At 52.3% G+C, this 17,095-nt stretch overlaps 1 protein-coding gene and 1 pseudogene across 1 annotated transcript in view; one reads left to right on the plus strand and one right to left on the minus strand.

Annotated features, from left to right (window-relative positions):
- TRIOBP (TRIO and F-actin binding protein) overlaps positions 1-15,431 on the minus strand; it is a 78,265-nt gene extending 62,834 nt beyond the window's left edge. Inside the window, 5 exon segments of the mRNA XM_010389214.2 lie at positions 2,633-2,772; positions 12,177-12,224; positions 12,226-12,351; positions 14,782-14,889; positions 15,387-15,431. Coding sequence (XP_010387516.2) covers positions 2,633-2,772; positions 12,177-12,224; positions 12,226-12,291 — 254 coding nt within the window. The 5' untranslated portion in view covers positions 12,292-12,351; positions 14,782-14,889; positions 15,387-15,431.
- On the plus strand, positions 9,602-9,851 carry LOC115892866 (annotated as a pseudogene).
- Positions 15,432-17,095: the final 1,664 nt, after the last annotated feature.

Consider the following 17,095-nt stretch of genomic DNA (forward strand, 5'->3'; position numbering starts at 1 on the left):
AAAACAGCATCTCTTTATTTTTTTATTTTTAATTGTGTTGTTGCTGTTGTTGAGACAGAGTCTTGCTCTGTCGCCCAGGCTGGAGTGCAGTGGCAGGATCTCGACTCACCACAAGCCTCGCCTCCCAGGTTCACGCCATTCTCCTGCCTCAGCCTCCCCAGTAGCTGGGACTACAGGTGCCCGCCACCACGTCCGGCTAATTTTTTGTATTTTTTAGTAGAGATAGGGTTTCACCGTGTTAGCCAGGACGGTCTAGATCTCCTGACCTCGTGATCCGCCCGTCTTGGCCTCCCAAAGTGCTGGAATTACATGCCTCAGCCACCTCGCCCGGCAATAGCATCTCTTTTTTTTTTTTTTTTTTTTGAGACGGAGTCTCGCTTTGTTGCCCAGGCTGGAATGCAGTGGCGCGATCTCGGCTCACTGCAAGCTCTGCCTCCTGGGTACACGCCATTCTCCTGCCTCAGCCTCCCGAGTAGCTGGGACTACAGGCGTCCGCCATCACACCCGCTAATTTTTTGTATTTTTAGTACAGATGGGGTTTCACCATGGTGGCCAGGATGGTCTTGATCTCCTGACCTCGTGATCCACCCGCCTTGGCCTCCCAAAGTGCTGGGATTACAGGCATGAGCCACCATGCCCGGCCATTAGCATCTCTTTAAAGTAAGTATAATAATTTGCGTTTTAGGCCAGGCACGATGGCTCACAGGTTCACCAGCCCAGATGCTGAGGGAGGGAGCTGCAGAGAAAGCCCTGCTTTAAAAGAAGTCGGCCGGGTGCGGTGGCTCAAGCCTGTAATCCCAGCACTTTGGGAGGCTGAGGCGGGCGGATCACGAGGTCAGGAGATCGAGACCATCCTGGCTAACATGGTGAAACCCCGTCTCTACTAAAAACTACAAAAAACTAGCTGGGCGAGGTGGCGGCGCCTGTAGTCCCAGCTACTCGGGAGGCTGAGGCAGGAGAATGGCGTGAGCCTGGGAGGTGGAGCTTGCAGTGAGGTGAGATCCGGCCACTGCACTCCAGCCTGGGCGACAGAGCGAGACTCCGTCTCAAAAAAAAAGAAGTCACAGGCTCAAGAAGGCTTAGCACTGGCAGTATCCCCAAAGAGTGACCCACAGACTGGCCTACAGGATGATAATAAGTGATGGCCATAAAAAAGAGCTCTGTAGTCAAATGACATACTTCTCTACTCCCCTTACCCAAAAGCCACAACGCACACAGGCAAGCTAAAGGCTCTGACAAGTCCTGCAGGAAAGCTATTCAACTTCATTTATTGCAGACTTTCTGAAACATACTTGATAACAAAGCTTTTTTTTTTTTTTTTTTTTGAGACAGAGTCTCACTGTGTCACCCAGGCTGGAGTGTAATGGCACGATCTCAACTCACTGCAACCTCTGCCTCCTGGGTTCAAGCAATTCTGCCTCAGCCTCCCAAGCAGCTGGGATTACAGACACCTGCCACCATGCCTGGCTAATTTTTGTATATTTAGTAGAGACAGGGTTTCCCCATGTTGGTCAGGCTGGTCTCGAACTCCTGACCTCAAGTGATCTGCCCAGCTCGGCCTCCCAAAGTGTTGGGATTACAGGCATGAGCCACTGTGCGTGGCCTGTTTATTTTTTGTTTTTCTGTTTTTTGTTTGTTTGTTTGTTTGTTTTTGAGACGGAGTCTCGCTGTATTGCCCAGGCTGGAGTGCAGTGGCCGGATCTCGGTTCACTGCAAGCTCCGCCTCCCAGGTTCACACCATTCTCCTGCCTCAGCCTCCCGAGTAGCTGGGACTACAGGTGCCCGCCACCTCGCCCGGCTAGTTTTTTGTATTTTTTAGTAGAGATGGGGTTTCACCATGTTAGTCAGGACCTCGTGATCTGCCCGTCTCGGCCTCCCAAAGTGCTGGGATTACAGGCTTAAGCCACCATGCCCGGCCTTCTGTTTTTTTTTTTTTAATATGTCTACCTGTGAGGAGCACATGAATGATCCCAGCACAATGCTGATTTGATTCAGTCCCTCTTATTTTACAGACAGGGAAACTGAGACACAGGAAGACACAGTAACTTGCTCAAGACCCATCAAGGATGGATCTGAAGCTGGAACCCAGGTTTCTAGACTCTCAGGCCATGGCCTCCCAAGGTATCATGACCTTAAAGGGGGAACTGCCACTCAGGCCTGAGGGTGGAAGGAACCCCAGAGCCTGGAGCAGTGCACACCCAGGTAGGTGGGTGACAGCAGGTGCCCCTGGGTGCAAGGACTGTTTAATCTTTTAAAGCTGTGCAAAGGGACCCAGGAAATGTGAGTAGGCTGTGGCTATGCCCACTGCAAGGTGGGTGCACAGCAGCACACACCAAAGCTGAGCTCGGTCTTGGGAGGTTATGGGCAGGGCAGGAGCCCCGGGAGAGACAGCCAGGGTTGGGGAGGGGAGGCTCAGCCACCCAAGTGCAAGCAGGGTGGTGTGATCTAAGTTCTTCCTGTCTGCCCAGGGAGCATGCCCACCGCCCACCTGTGCCTAGGTTTGGAGAACTGACCACGTGACCCATGCCAGCAGCCATTAGACAGGTGCTGCCTTGGGGAAGGAGTGCAAATGGGAAGGGCAAGGGCATTCCACCCCATGAAGCCGCTCCCCGGGCCCTGGGGCTTTACCCACCTCCTGGGCCCTGGCCCAAGGCCCGGGTCCACCACAGACCGGCAGCTGGAGGTTGAGGCGCTGAGTGGGTCCTCAGGGGCACGTGGGCATCGAGGCAGGTCGCAGTAGGGCACCTCAGTACCTGAAGGGCTCCTGAGCTCCTGGGCCAGGGTTGGAGAGAGGAGACAGCTCAGCGCCCACGTGGGGTCTCCCCTCCCCCTGCACAGCCCCTCCCAGCGGCGTGGGAGTCTCCAGGCATCTCCTCCAGGGATCTCGCACTTCTCAAGGAGCTGCCCATCAGGCTGGAAGTGCCCCTTGGGACTCAAGCCGAGGGCTGGCTGAGGTACCCGGTGTGTGCATGCACACGTGTGTGTACACATACGGGCCTTGGAGCAGGTATGTGTGTGGATAAAGGCCTGGTATTGGGGGCATGTGTGTGCACATAGGTGGAGTGAGCTCTTGAGCATGCATGCCTGCGCAGGTCCCGCGGGTACACCGATCCGTATGTTTGCATCAGTGCAAGTTTATGTTTATATGCATGTATGTTGTGCGCCCCAGAACAAGGTGGAAAGAAGGATCCACCAGGGTCTTTTGCGGCCAAAAGACAAGGGTGAGGAGGAAGGATTAGGCTGAATGAGAGAAGGAAGAGGTCTGAGGGAGGAAGAGGCAGTTTGATGGTAGAGGAGATGGGAAAACAAGGTCTTGGAGGACGGAAGAGATTTGCCCCACTAAAGGAGAGGCAGGGGCTCCAGGGCTGGAGGGTCAAGGCCCCAGGAAAAGGGCGGGGGTCTGGAGCCAGCTGCCCGCTCCTCTCTCTCTCCACCCTTGGCAAGGCCACACCTGTGAAGGCTGGTCTGGTGCTGGGCTCACCAGGGGAGAACGGTTGCTTACCTCCAGGGCCCCCCCCAATTCCTCCCCACCTCTGGAGAGCGGCAGGTCCCTCCCCTGGTGGTGGGAGACAGCGGCCATGGCACCCTGCGCCCCGCCTCCTCTCGGATTACCTGGGCTGCGGGCTCTGGCGGTGGTGGCGGTGGTGGCGGCTGTCGGCTGTCAGCACCCTCATCCCCGGGGGGCTCCGGCTCAGGCCCCCACGCTGCCGCCCTCCCAGGCCCCGACTCCGGGCTGTGGTGGCAACAGCAGCCGAGGCAGTGGAAACCTTAGAGGGGCCAGCTTTGGGAGCAGGGGCCCCTCATTACTGTTTCATAAGCCGGGGCCCAGCCAAGAACAATGCAGGACTTGAAACCGCAGGAACCCGATCCCAGCAGCTCACCTGAGAGCCGGGAGGGGCAGGAGCCTGGGCATGGGATCCCTGGGGACCCTGGAGCCCAGAGCCCGGGGCCAAGGCAGCAGCCTGGTCGGCACCATGGGGTGGGCACAGGCTCTCCAGGTTCCAAGAAGGCCACCGCTGGGGGTCAGGCGGTGCCAAGAAGTGGGGTCGGGGTGTCTGCCGTGACATCCAGGCCAGGGGAGCTTGGCAGGATTCAGTTTCGCCCCCTGCCCTGCAGCCAGATTCTGATCAGAGCTCGGCAGCAGGAGGTGTCAGATCCACAGCCGGGCCTGGCGCCTTGGCCACCCAGGGGACGGCACAGCAGAAATTAGGAGAGACTCGCCAGGCATCATCCAGGGGTCTCCGCCCCGCCAGGCCCAGCAGGAGCCTCAGCCTGATGTGACACCTCATCCTGGCTTTCATCCCAGCTTCTGTCACCACCCCACCACCCACTCGAGTGGGCCCCACAGTCAGTCCCCAGCTCTGATTTCCTGTCTGGCGGGTCAGCACTGGCTCTGGCTTCAGATAGACCTCGGGCCCCATCCTGGCTCCTCCACTTCCCAGCTTGTGACCTCAGGCCGATGACTTCCCCTTTTGGAGACTTGTTTTCTCCTCTCGGAAATGGAGGCTGAGATGAGACCAAGACCTGGGCCACGTGTATCCTCTCTGTGCCTCAGTTATCTCATCTACAAAACCAGCAGGATAGCAGGACCCACCTCCTGGGGGTGTTCTGAGAATTAAATGAGTTAATATTTGAAAAGGGATTTTTTTTTTTTTTTTTTGAGACAGAGTTTCGCTCTTGTAGCCCAGGTTAGAGTGCAATGGCGCAGTCTCGGCTCACTGCAACCTTCACCTCCTGGGTTCAAGCAATTCTCCTGCCTCAGCCTCCCCGGTAGCTGTGATTACAGGTGACACCACGCCTGGCTAATTTTTCTATTTTTAGTAGAGACAGGGGTTTTCCATGTTGGCCAGGATGGTCTCGAACTCCTGATGGCAGGTGATCTGTCTGCCTCAGCCTCCCAAAGTGCTGGGATTACAGGCGTGAGCCACCGTGCCCAGCCCCTAAAAATTTTCATTAAATTGACAGGGTTTTGCCATGTTGCCCAGGCTGGTCACAAACTCCTGGGCTCAATTAATCCTCCCACCTTGGATGCCCAAAGTGCTTGGATTATAGGTGTGAGCCACTGTGCCCAGCCAATTTTTTTTTTTTTTTTTTTTTTTTTTTTTTTTTTTTGAGACAGAGTCTTACTCTGTTGCCCAGGCTAGAGTGCAGTGGCACGATCTCAGCTCACTGTAACCTCCACCTCCTGGGTTCAAGTGATTCTCATGCCTCCGCCTTCTGAGTAGCTGGGACTATAGGTGCACACCACCATGCCTGGGTTAGATAGATAGATAGATAGATAGATAGATAGATAGATAGATAGATTTTTTTTTTTTTTTTTTTTTTTTTTGAGACAGAGTCTTGCTCTGTCTCCCAGGCTGGAGTGCAGGGACGCCTTCTCGGCTCACTGCAAGCTCTGCCTCCTGGGTTCACGCCATTCTGCCTCAGCCTCCTGAGTAGCTGGGACTACAGGTGCCTGCCACCATGCCCAGCTAATTTTTTGTATTTTTAGTAGAGATGGGGTTTCACCGTGTTAGCCAGGATGGTCTCGATCTTCCTGACCTCATGATTTGCCCGCCTCGGCCTCCCAAAGTGCTGCGATTGCAGGCGTGAGCCACTGTGCTCGGCCAATTTTTATATTTTTAGTAGAGATGGGGTTTCACCGTGTTGCCCAGGCTGGTCTCGAACTCCTGCGCTCAAGTTGATCCGCCTGTCTCAGCCTCTCAAAGTGCTGGGATTACAGGCATCAGCCACCGTGTCTGCCCTCAATTTTTGTTTTTTGTGTGTGTGTGTGTGAGATGGAATCTGGCTGTGTCACCCAGGCTGGAGTACAGTGGCGCGATCTCGGCTCACTGCAAGCTCTGCCTCCTGGGTTCACGCCATTCTCCTGCCTCAGCCTACCGAGTAGCTGGGATTACAGGCACCCGCCACCATGCCTTGTTAATATTTGTATTTTTAGTAGAGTCAGGATTTCACCATGCTAGTTAGGCTAGTCTCAAACTCCTGACCTCGGGTGATCCACCCGCCTCGGCCTCCCAAAGTGCTGAGATTATAGGCATGAACCACTGCACCCAGCCTATTTGTTTGTTTTGTTTTTGAGACAGGGTCTCACTGTGTTGCCCAGGCTGGAGTGCACTGGCACGCTCACAGCTCACTGCAACCTTAAACTCCTGGGCTCCAGTGATCCTCCCACATCAGCCTTCTGACTAGCTGGGACTACAGGTGTGCACCATCCTGCCTGGCTAATTGTTTTCTTTTTTTTGGTAGAAATGGGGTCTCACTATGCTGCCCAGGCTGGTCTCAAACTCCTGAGTTCAAGTGATCCTCCTGCCTCAGCCTCCCAAAGTGCTGGCATTACAGGTATGAGCTGCCGTGCCAGGCTGGCCTTTGCACATTCTACTCCCTTCCTCTCCTCTTCCTGCAATTTCACTGACTAATGCTAATGCCTGCACAGCCTTTACCAAGCAGCTGAAATGTCATTTTTTTGGAGACACTTTCCCCAATGCCCTATCCTTTACCTTCATGCCACTTACTGTTCCTTTATACATTTATCACAACCAAGATTAAATAATAATGTGCATGATTACTTTCTTACTGTCCATTTCTCTTGCTAGACTACAAGCCCTATGAAGTCAAGCCAGGGATATGTCCCCGTCTCCTCATCTCCTCCTCCTTCTCCCTCTCCCCTTCCCTCTCCCCCTCCCCCTCCCCCTCCCCCTCCCTGTTTTCTTTTCTGTTCTGTTCTGTTCTGCTCTGCTCTGCTCTGCTCTCTTCTGAGACATAGTCTAACTCTGTCACCTAGGCTGAAATACAGTAATGCAATCACGGCTCACTGCCGCCTCCACCTCCCAATCTCAGGTGATCCTTCCACCTCAGCCTCCCAAGTAGCTGAGACTGTAGCTGCATGCCACTATGCCCAGCTAATTTTTTAAATTTTTTGTAGAGATGGGGTTTTGCCATGTTGCCAGGCTGGTCTCGAACTCCAAGTGATCCGTCTGCCTTGGCCTCCCAAAATACTGGGATTACAGGAGTGAGCCACTGCGCCCAGCTGTGCCTCTGTGATTTATCATGATTTCCCCAACATCTAGTATAATTCCTGGCACATTTTAAGCACCTATTTTAGTATATATGAATTCGTGAGCTGATCCAAGGTCTCAGGTGGGAAATGGTGGGACTGAGACTAGAACTCAGACCAGCCTGAATCCAGAGCTCTCCTGTTTCATGCTTGCCATCTTCCAACCACTGGGAGAAGGTCATTTGCATGAAAGATGGACTCCCAGGCATCTGTTCCCTGAACCTGAACTTGCAGGTGAGCACAGGAAAGCTATTATTAGAGGTATCAAGACTGGTAGAAGCCAGGCGCGGTGGCTCACTCCTGTAATCTCAGCACTTTGGGAGGCTGAGGCGGGTGGATCACCTGAGGTCAGGAGTTCGAGAACAGCCTGGCCAACATGGCGAAACCCCGCCTCTACTAAAAATACAAAAATCAGACAGGCATAGTGGCGGGCATAGCTACCAGCTACTTGGGAGGCTGAGGCGCAAGAATTGCTTGAACCCGGGAGGCAGAGGTTGCAGTGGGCCGAGACTGCACCACTGCAGTCTGGCCTGGGTGACAGAGCGAGACTCTGTCTCAAAAAAAAAAAAAAATACTAGTAGAAAAGAGTCCTCCAAGGCTTACTTTTCTGGTCAGGAAGGGGGAAGACATGAAACTAACATGAACTGAATTAGCCACATGTGGCTTGGGCTAAGCAGTGCCAGATGTCCTGAATGAGAAGCCTACTGCCCCAACTTCAGCCATGAGGACAGTGAAGCCAGAGAAGTTAACCCCAGGTGACACAGCAGGTCATGGCAAACCTAGGACTGGAGCTCGGGCCTGCCTGGCTCCCAAGCCCAACAGCAGTAACCCCTTCCCAATGGCACCTCTAGGAAACTAACCCCTGCATGAAACTGGCTGCCAGGCTCAAGGGGAGCTGCAGGCCGGGCACGGTGGCTCACGCCTGTAATCCCAGCACTTTGGGAGGCCGAGGTGGGCGAATAACGAGGTCAGGAAGATTGAGACCATCCTGGTTAACACGGTGAAGCCCCATCTCTACTAAATATACAAAAAATTAGCCGGGTGTGGTGGCAGGCGCTTGTAGTCCCAGCTACTCGGGAGGCTGAGGCGGAAGAATGGCGTGAACCCGGGAGGCGGAGCTTGCAGTGAGTCGAGATAGCGCCACTGCATTCCAGCCTGGGCGACAGAGCGAGACTCTGTCTCAAAAAAAAAAAAAAAAAAAGAGGAGCTTCAGACCCCAGTGGGAATGACAAAGCCATGGGGGTCAAGGTTGGAAGGGCCCTCGGAGGTTCATGGGTCCGAGGTTTCTCATCGCGTGTGTATCAGGTCCTCTGTGTTTGCATGCATGGGGGCTTGGCAGCAGACTACATCAATCACAAAGTAAGAAAAGGACTCTTCTTCACTCCTTCAATAACTTGAAGAAGAAAATCTGGGCCGGGCGCAGTGGCTCACGCCTGTAATTCCAGCACTTTGGGAGGCTGAGGCGGGCAGATCACGAGGTCAAGAGATCGAGGCCAGCCTGACCAACATGGTGAAACCCAGACTCTACTAAAAATACAAAAATTATCCAGGCGTGGTGGTGCACTCCTGTAATCCCAGGTATTCAGGAGGCTGAGGCAGGAGAGTCACTTGAACCTGGGAGATGGAGGTTGCCATGAGCCGAGATTGAGCCACTGAACTCCAGCCTCACGACAGGATTCCGTCTCAAATAAAAAAAAAAAAAAAAAAGAAAAGAAAAAAATAAAAGAAAAGGACTCTTCTTCACTCTTTTAATAACTTGAAGAAGAAAATCTCCAGATCTCCAGACCAGGTGCAATGTCTCACACCTATTATCCCTGAAGTTACGGAGGTTGAGGTGAGGGGATCGCTTGAGCCCAGGAACTTGAGACTAGCCCTGGCAACATAGTGAGATCCCGTCTCTACAAGAAAATTAGCCGGGCATGGTGGCATGTGCCTATAGTCCCAGCTACTCAGGAGGCTGAGATGGGAAGATCATTTGAGCCTGGGAGGTCGAGTCTACAGTAAGCCATGGTTGGACCACTGCACTCCAGCCTGGGCTACAGAGCAAGACCCTATCTCTAAAAGGAAAAAAAAAAAGAGAGAGAGAGAAAGAAAATCTCCAGATGATGCTGGTGTATTCTTAACATCTCTCTAACATCTGCTAATCTCCCCTTTTTTTTTTTTTTTTTTTGAGACGGAGTCTTGCTCTGTCGCCCAAGCTGGAGTGCAGTGGCCGGATCTCAGCTCACTGCAAGCTCCGCCTCCCGGGTTCACGCCATTCTCCTGCCTCAGCCTCCGGAGTAGCTGGGACTACAGGCGCCCTGCCACCTCGCCCGGCTAGTTTTTTTGTACTTTTTAGTAGAGACGGGGTTTCACCGTGTTAGCCAGGATGGTCTCGATCTGACCTTGTGATCCACTCGCCTCGGCCTCCCAAAGTGCTGGGATTACAGGCTTGAGCCACCGCGCCTGGCCTGCTAATCTCCCTTTTTGATAAAGAGACAGCAAGACTCAAGCTCAGAGCCTTCCACAGAAAACACTCTTGGCCCTCGGAGCCCAGTGCCTGCCGCCATGTCCTCCAGGGCTAGCGCGAGTGCCCTGCAGTGCCTGGTGGAGCAGCTCAAGTTGGAGGCTGGCGTGGAGAGGATCAAGATCCCTCAGGCAGCTGCAGAGCTTCAACAGTACTGTATGCAGAATGCCTGCAAGGATGCCCTGCTGGTGGGTGTTCCAGCCGGAAGTAACCCCCTCCAGGAGCCCAGATCCTGTGCTTTACTCTGAAGGACTCTAGGAGAGAAGTTCACGGAGGAATGCCTTCAAGCACAAAGTGATGACTGACTGCCTTCAAGTCTCAAGAAAACACTTTTCCCTAGCTCTAATTAGAGATATTTGGCCGGGCGCGGTGGCTCAAGCCTGTAATCCCAGCACTTTCGGGAGGCCGAGACGGGCAGATCACGAGGTCAGGAGATCGAGACCATCCTGGCTAACACGGTGAAACCCCGTCTCTACTAAAAAATACAAAAAACTAGCCGGGCGAGGTGGCGGCGCCTGTAGTCCCAGCTACTCCGGAGGCTGAGGCAGGAGAATGGCGGAAACCCGGGAGGCGGAGCTTGCAGTGAGCTGAGATCCGGCCACTGCACTCCAGCCTGGGCAACAGAGCAAGACTCCGTCTCAAAAAAAAAAAAAAAAAAAAAGAGATATTTTAGCCCTTTCCTGTGGCCTGGTCCTATAGTGAAAATCACAGAAATTCATGAGTTTCTACTTGAGTGAGGAAACTGGGTGAAGGAATAGAGTTTTAAATAGCAATAGCCTGTTTTTTTTGTGCAAGTACTTTTATACATAAGACAAACAAAAACCTTACCACCAAATATACCAAAATGCACCTGTTTCATAAGTGAGTTACTAATATTTCTATACCTGCAATATCATGTATGTTTTATTTACTGGATGTCTACATTTTAAGAAGGAAAATAGTTGTGTTTATTTAAACAATTGAATACTTGTAAACTGTTGTTCCTGGAAGATATTTAACACATAAAAAATGTGTTCTTTTCTCATGAATTCACAATTCCTAAATGAATACAAGAAAGTACAAATTGCTGGGAGGAAGAATAGGCTTTACTAATTGACTGATGTCTTGATTTTTTCTTTTTTTTTTTTTTTGAGATGGAGTCTCGCTGTGTCTCCCAGACTGGAGTGCAGTGGCGCGATCTCGGCTCATTGCACCTCCACCTCCCGGGTTCACGCCATTCTCCTACCTCAGCCTCCCGAGTAGCTGGGACTACAGGCAGTCCGCCACCACGTCCGGCTAATTTTTTGTATTTTTAGTAGAGACGGGGGTTTCACCTGTGTTAGCCAGGATGGTCTTGATCTCCTGACCTCGTGATCCACCCGCCTCAGCCTCCCAAAGTGCTGGGATTACAGGCGTGAGCCACCACGTCTGGCCGATTTTTCTAAATGGGAAGATTGTTTTATTTTTAACACTAAATATAGGAGCAGTTTCTTAGCAAACTTGTTTGGAAAAGTTAATGTTATGATGTGCATTAGGCTGCCCCATTGTGTATATAAATAAAGCAAATTCGATCTTTGTAAAAAAAACAAAAAAGAAAAGAAAAGAAAACACTCTCAAGGCCAGGTGCAGTGGCTCACGCCTGTAATCCCGGCACTCTGGGAGGCTGAGGCAGGTGGATCACCTGAGGTCAGGAGTTTAACACCAGCCTGGCCAACATGGCGAAACCCTGTCTCTACTAAAAATACAAAAATTAGCTGGGCATGGTGACAGGCACCTGTAATCCCAACTACTTGGAAGGCTGAGGCGGGAGAATCGCTTGAACCCAGGAGGCAGAGGTTGTGGTGAGCTGAGATCATGCCACTGCACTCCAGCCCTGGCAACAGAGCGAGACTCCGTCTTACAAAAAAAAAAAAAAAAAGAAAGAAAGAAAAAGAAAACACTCTCGAGTTAGGGTTTAATGACATTTCTGTTTGTTTTTTTCTTTTTCTACCTTTCTTCTGTGTTTTGTTTTTTTTGAGACAGGCTAGAGTGCAGTGGCGTGTACTCAGCTCACCACAACCTCTGCCTCCCGGGTTCAGGTGATTCTCCTGCCTCAGCCTCCCAAGTAGCTGGGATTACAGGCGTGCACCACCACGCCCAGCTAATTTTTATATTTTTAGTAGAGATGGAGTTTCACCATGTTGGCCAGGCTGGTTTCGAACTCCCGACCTCAGGTGATCCACCTGCCTTGGCCTCCCAAACTGCTGGGATTACAGGTGTGAGCCACTGCACCCAGGCTCTACCTTTCTCCTTAACTTTATATACACAGAAAATAATTACAGTTTTCTACTTGTGTTGATGTGAAGTTTTGTTACAATAGGAGGGGAAAAAGATGTTGATTTAAAGACTAACAAAGTAAGTAATAGATTAGATGAGGCTATAGTAACAATCGTATCATATAAGCAGGAGGAAAGTGACTGAAGATTGTGAAACATTCACATGGTTCAACCACTTCATTGCAATGTGGGAAAACCGAGACTCTGGCCAGGAGGAAGGTCAGCATCTGGGTTCAACTGTGAGTAAGCGGACACCGCAGGCCCAGTCCTTCACCCATGCCCCCATCCCAAACCACCTCAACCACGTGGAAAACTGGCTCACCTGGTATCTTGCTCCATGGGCCTCCTCAGGGTGGAAGCAGTTTTGATGGTCGGTTCTGGGTAAGCATGTTGGCCTCAAAGTGTTCACAGGGGGCACCCCCAGGCACCTCCTCCATATTGGGTGAGTCAGGCCAGGGCAGTTCCTATAATCCAATGGCTGAACCTCTAGGTGAGGCCTGGCAAAAACGAGGGAGAGGCAAAGACCAGATGACTGGCTAGCCACTCACCTGAACCTCAGCCCCAGTTGCCCCAGTTTCCAGGCAAGGACCAAGGAAATAAGGTTACTCATCCATTCCTTTGGATGTTCCTATTCTCCATCCATTCCTGTTCATTTATTCACTCAACAAACACTCGCTAAGCACCTACTAAGCACCCAAGCACTCTGCCAGCATTTGATGTGCGATTTCTAGTCCTTACTGCAGTGTTGCTAAAAGTGCACGCCAAGGACTCTGCATTACACCCTCCTGGGCTGTTCATAAAAATGCAGATACCAGGCCGGGCACAGTGGCTGATGCCTGTAATCCCAGCACTTTGGGAGGCCGAGGTGGGCCGATCACTTGAGGTCAGGAGTTCGAGACCAGCCTGGCCAATATGGTGAAACCCCGTCTCTACTAAAAATACAAAACTCAGGCGGGTGTGATGGGGCGTGCCTGTAATCCCAGCTACTTGGGAGCCTGAGGCAGGAAGATGGCTTGAACCCAGAAGGCGGAGGTTGCAGTGAGCCAAGATCGCGCCATTGCACTCCAGCCTGGGCGACTAAGTGAGACTCCATCTCAAAACAAAAAACAAAAAAATGCAGATTCCAGCTGGGCCCAGTGCGGACGGATCATTTGAGCCCAAGAGTTCAAGCCCAGCCTGGGCAACTGGCGAAACCCCGTCTCTACAAAAAATACAAAAATTAGCTGGGCATGGTGGTGCGTGCCTGTAGTCCCAATTACTCAGAAGGCTGAGGCAGGAGAATCGCTTGAACCCAGGAGGTGAAGGTTGCAGTGAGCCGAGATTGCACCACTGCACTCCAGCCTGGGTGACAAAAGCGAGACTCTGTCTTTAAAAAAAAAAAAAAAAGTGATTTCCCAGATGATTCTAGTGCACCCCAAAGTTTGAGTGTCCTTGTATTATAGCTACTCTGCATTGTAGATCAAATTAATGCCAATTTTAGATCAGGCAACTAAGGCTCAGAGAGGTCCCTTTGCTCGCTCAAGGTCACAGTGGCTGATTCAAATCCAGGCCTGTGTGTGTCCCTGCTCTCTCGGAGGTGGAAGTGAGGAGCACTGGATCATACTGCCAACTCGCACAGCTCCCTTGGGAAGCACAGTGAGGGAGGCAAAAGGCTGGCCAGATATTTTCAGAGTTGAGGATGACGTCTTCGACAAACATGAACAGCCTGAAGTCACACAGCAAGTTTGTGGCAGAGCTTAGCCAAAAAGAAACCCTAATGTGTTTTTTTGTTTTGTTTTGTTTTTTTGAGACAAAGTCTCTCTCTGTTGCCCAGGCTGGAGTGCCGTGGTGTGATCTTAGCTCACTTGGCTCACTCGGCTCACTGCAACCTCCACCTCCTGGGTTCAAGCAATTCTTCCTCAGCCTCCCAAGTAGTTTCTGGGATCACAGGCATGTGCCATCATGCCTGGCTAATTTTTGTATTTTTAGTAGCGACAGGGTTTTGCCATGTTGGCCAGGCGAACTCCTGACCTCAGGTGATCCACCTCCTTCAGCCTCCCAAAATGCTGGGATTACAGGTGTGAGCCACTGCACCCGGCCCCTAGTTTCTTTTTTGAGGAGGTGGGGGCAGGGTCTTGCTCTGTCACCCAGGCTGGAGTGCAGTGGCTCGATCACAGCTCACTGCAACCTCAAACTCCCGGGCTCAAATGATTCTCTAGCTTCAGTCTCCCCAGTAACTGGGAATACAGGTGCACGCCACCATGCCCAGCTAATTTTTTAATTTTTTCTTTTGTAAAAATGGGCTCTTGGCCAGGTGCGGTGGCTCACGCCTATAATTCCAGCACTTTGGGAGGCTGAGGCAGGCAGATCATTTGAGGCCAGGAATTCAAGACCAGCCTGGCCAACATGGTGAAACCCTGTCTCTACTAAAACTACAAAAATTAGCTGGGCGTGGTGGCGCATACCTGTAATCCCAGCTACTCGAGAGGCTGGGGCAAGAGAATTGCTTGAACCTGGGAGGTAGAGGTTGCAGTGGAGCTAAGATCGCCCTGCTGCACTCCAGTCTGGGCAACAACGTGTCTCAAAAAAAAAAAAAAAAAAAAAAGGCTCTTGCTGTGTTACCCAGGCTGGTTTTGAACTCCTGAACTCCTGACCTCAAGTAATCCTCCTCCTTCAGCCCCTCAAAGTGCTGGGATTCCAGGTGTGAAGCATCACAACCTTCTGAAACCCTGGTGTCTTAACTTGTACAAGGGTTCTCCTTTCTGGGTGCCCCTAGGGGCCACCAACATTCATGCCCTAGAGTGAAGCTGGGTCAGGAGAGTCACTTCAAGATGCCCTCCCCACCCACACAGAGCCCCAAGGGAGGGTGGGGGGTGGGAGGAACCCAACATCCCAAAACACAAGCAGCTTTTGGTGCCCCCAGGTCACCTGCCCACATTCATCCTCACCTGGTGTGTTCCAGGGATCAGGCTTTTGTTGCCAATCTTGGTGGAGAGCTGAGGAATTTCACTTCCTCCCCTGGGACAGCCAGGGCCAAGGCTCCTCCATCATCAGACCTGGAGAAGGGAATGGGGTGGGGGCGACAGCAGGGCACGGTGGGGGAGGGCCACCCACTGGCCCTTCCGTGGCCCCTGGGTCTCTGATCCTCCCCGGGTGGTCGTCCTCCCGGCTCCTGGTGGTGGAAGAGGGGCGCATCGGCCCCGCCCGTCCTGGGCGTTTCTCTCCTGGTCTGGCCACATAAAGGAGCGTCGCCTAGCAGGAGAACGCCGCTCATTTTCCTGGGGGTGGGTAGCGGGCTCTACTCCACGTGCCCCTCTCTGCTCCCGTTTCCTCCCCTACCCACAACCAATAGGCAGAATCCTTCTCTAAAATGCACTTGAGATGTGGATATAATAATCAAAACCTTAAGCAGTTACACATGCCCCACCCAGAGAATGGACCCGAGACCCTCTCCATCCAGGCATTCAACCAGTTCCTCCCCGGATTCCTCGACCCCTACCCCTCCCGTAGGCCTCCCCCTACCAGCTCCTCTTTTCTGCGGCCCAGTGCTAACCTTGGCTGGATTTCCACGCACAGGGGCTGCCGGGGTGGGAGTGCCAGGGTCATGGCCTCTTTATTTTAACAATGAATCAGAGCGATGCTCGGGAAGTGGAAGGCAGGCCACGCCCCTGACACGCTCGCATAGGCTCTCTCTGGGTGCCTCATTTACATGAAGACTGTGGGACTCTGTGGGACTGGACAAGCCAGAACAAGGGGCGGGGCGGAGGCGGGCGGGGCACGGATACCTCTGAGAGCGGGACTCGCTGCACGTTTAGCCTGGGCCGCCTGCAGCCCTCGCCCACTGGGGGTCCCCAGGGAGCCCTAGAGAGGGCTGGTACTGGCGGATCTGGCTCCTTCTGACCTCTTTCCCGTTGGTTCATTCTGGCTACAGTCCGCTGGGCTGGCTTTAGCACAGACCTTGGGCTAGAGTCTTAACCTCTCTGTCATGACAGTTTTCTTACCGCGGGGGCGGAGGTTGCAGTGAGCCGAGATAGCTATTGCACTCCAGCCTGGGCGGCAGAGCAAAACTCTGTCTAAAAAAAAAAAAAAAAGCCGGGCGTGGTGGTGTGCGCCTGTAGTCTCAGCTACTCAGAAGGCTGAGGCAGGAGCATCGCTTGAACTCAGGAGGCTGAGGTTGCAGTGAGCCGAGATCACACCACTGCATTCCAGCCTGGGCAACAGAGTGAGACTCCGCCTTAAAAAAAAAAAAAAAAAAAAAAAAAAAAAAAAAAGTTGTTTCCCATCTTTTTTCCTTTTGGTTGATATTTGGCAACTGCGGTGACTGGGAGGGGAGGAAGAGGGTGAAATTCACTGCACAGGGAGGAAGGTTGCAGCAGGAGTCCAGGAGAGATGGATGCAGTGATGAGATGGGGAAGGTAGACTAGATTCAGACACTTTTAGGCAGGTGAGCTTGGCACTAAGGTCACGGAAATCTTAGATTATTTTGAGAGTTGTTGGGGATCACCTGGGGATTGGATTCAGACAGGATTGGCTGAGAACCTACATTGACACAGGCTTGTGCCCAGAGCTGAAACAGAAATGACTAAGACACAACTTCTCACTCAGAAAGCTCGTGATCTGGTTCGAGGGACAAACCAGGGTCCACTGTGTTCAGTGTTTAAAAGAAGGAAACACCTACTATCATGGGAGGCCAGGTGGAGAAAGGAGGAAGCAGAGAAGACTTCTCCTAGGAGGTGGCTCAAAGGTGAGGAAGCGAGAAAGGCTGAGAACAGCCTGCAAACCTCTGAAGGTGTCTGGCAGAGGCCGATGCTAGCTCAGAACAAGGCAGACATTTCTAGCATTCCTCACAAGGGAGCAGGCAGTGAGCTCTCCAAGCTCAGGAGGAACCGAAGCCCCTCACCAGAGCCACCTGCAAGCCAAAGGAAGGTCAATGGCTCAAACCTAGGGGTGTCAAGGTCGTCAACACCACTGGGACCTTGGAAAGGATGGAAGCTGAGGCTTATATGACCCCGGAACACCTGCCCCCACAGTTCCTCACCTCACCTCAACCCCCTGGGGAGGGCTCAGGCCACCCTGAAACAGATCCTACCAAAAGAAGTTTCCTTTCAGCAGGCTGAGCCCAGCTTCGGGTAACTATGGCCACAGCTCATCGTTTACCAGCACACGGCCTGACCTCAGTGTGAAAACCGAGGATGGATAAATGTCTGCTGTGACTTTAGCCCCACACAGATGGATCCCCTCATGACAGCCCTTTATATATTT

Source organism: Rhinopithecus roxellana, chromosome 13 (genome assembly GCF_007565055.1).
Source record: "Rhinopithecus roxellana isolate Shanxi Qingling chromosome 13, ASM756505v1, whole genome shotgun sequence".
In the NCBI taxonomy this organism is placed as follows: domain Eukaryota; kingdom Metazoa; phylum Chordata; class Mammalia; order Primates; family Cercopithecidae; genus Rhinopithecus; species Rhinopithecus roxellana.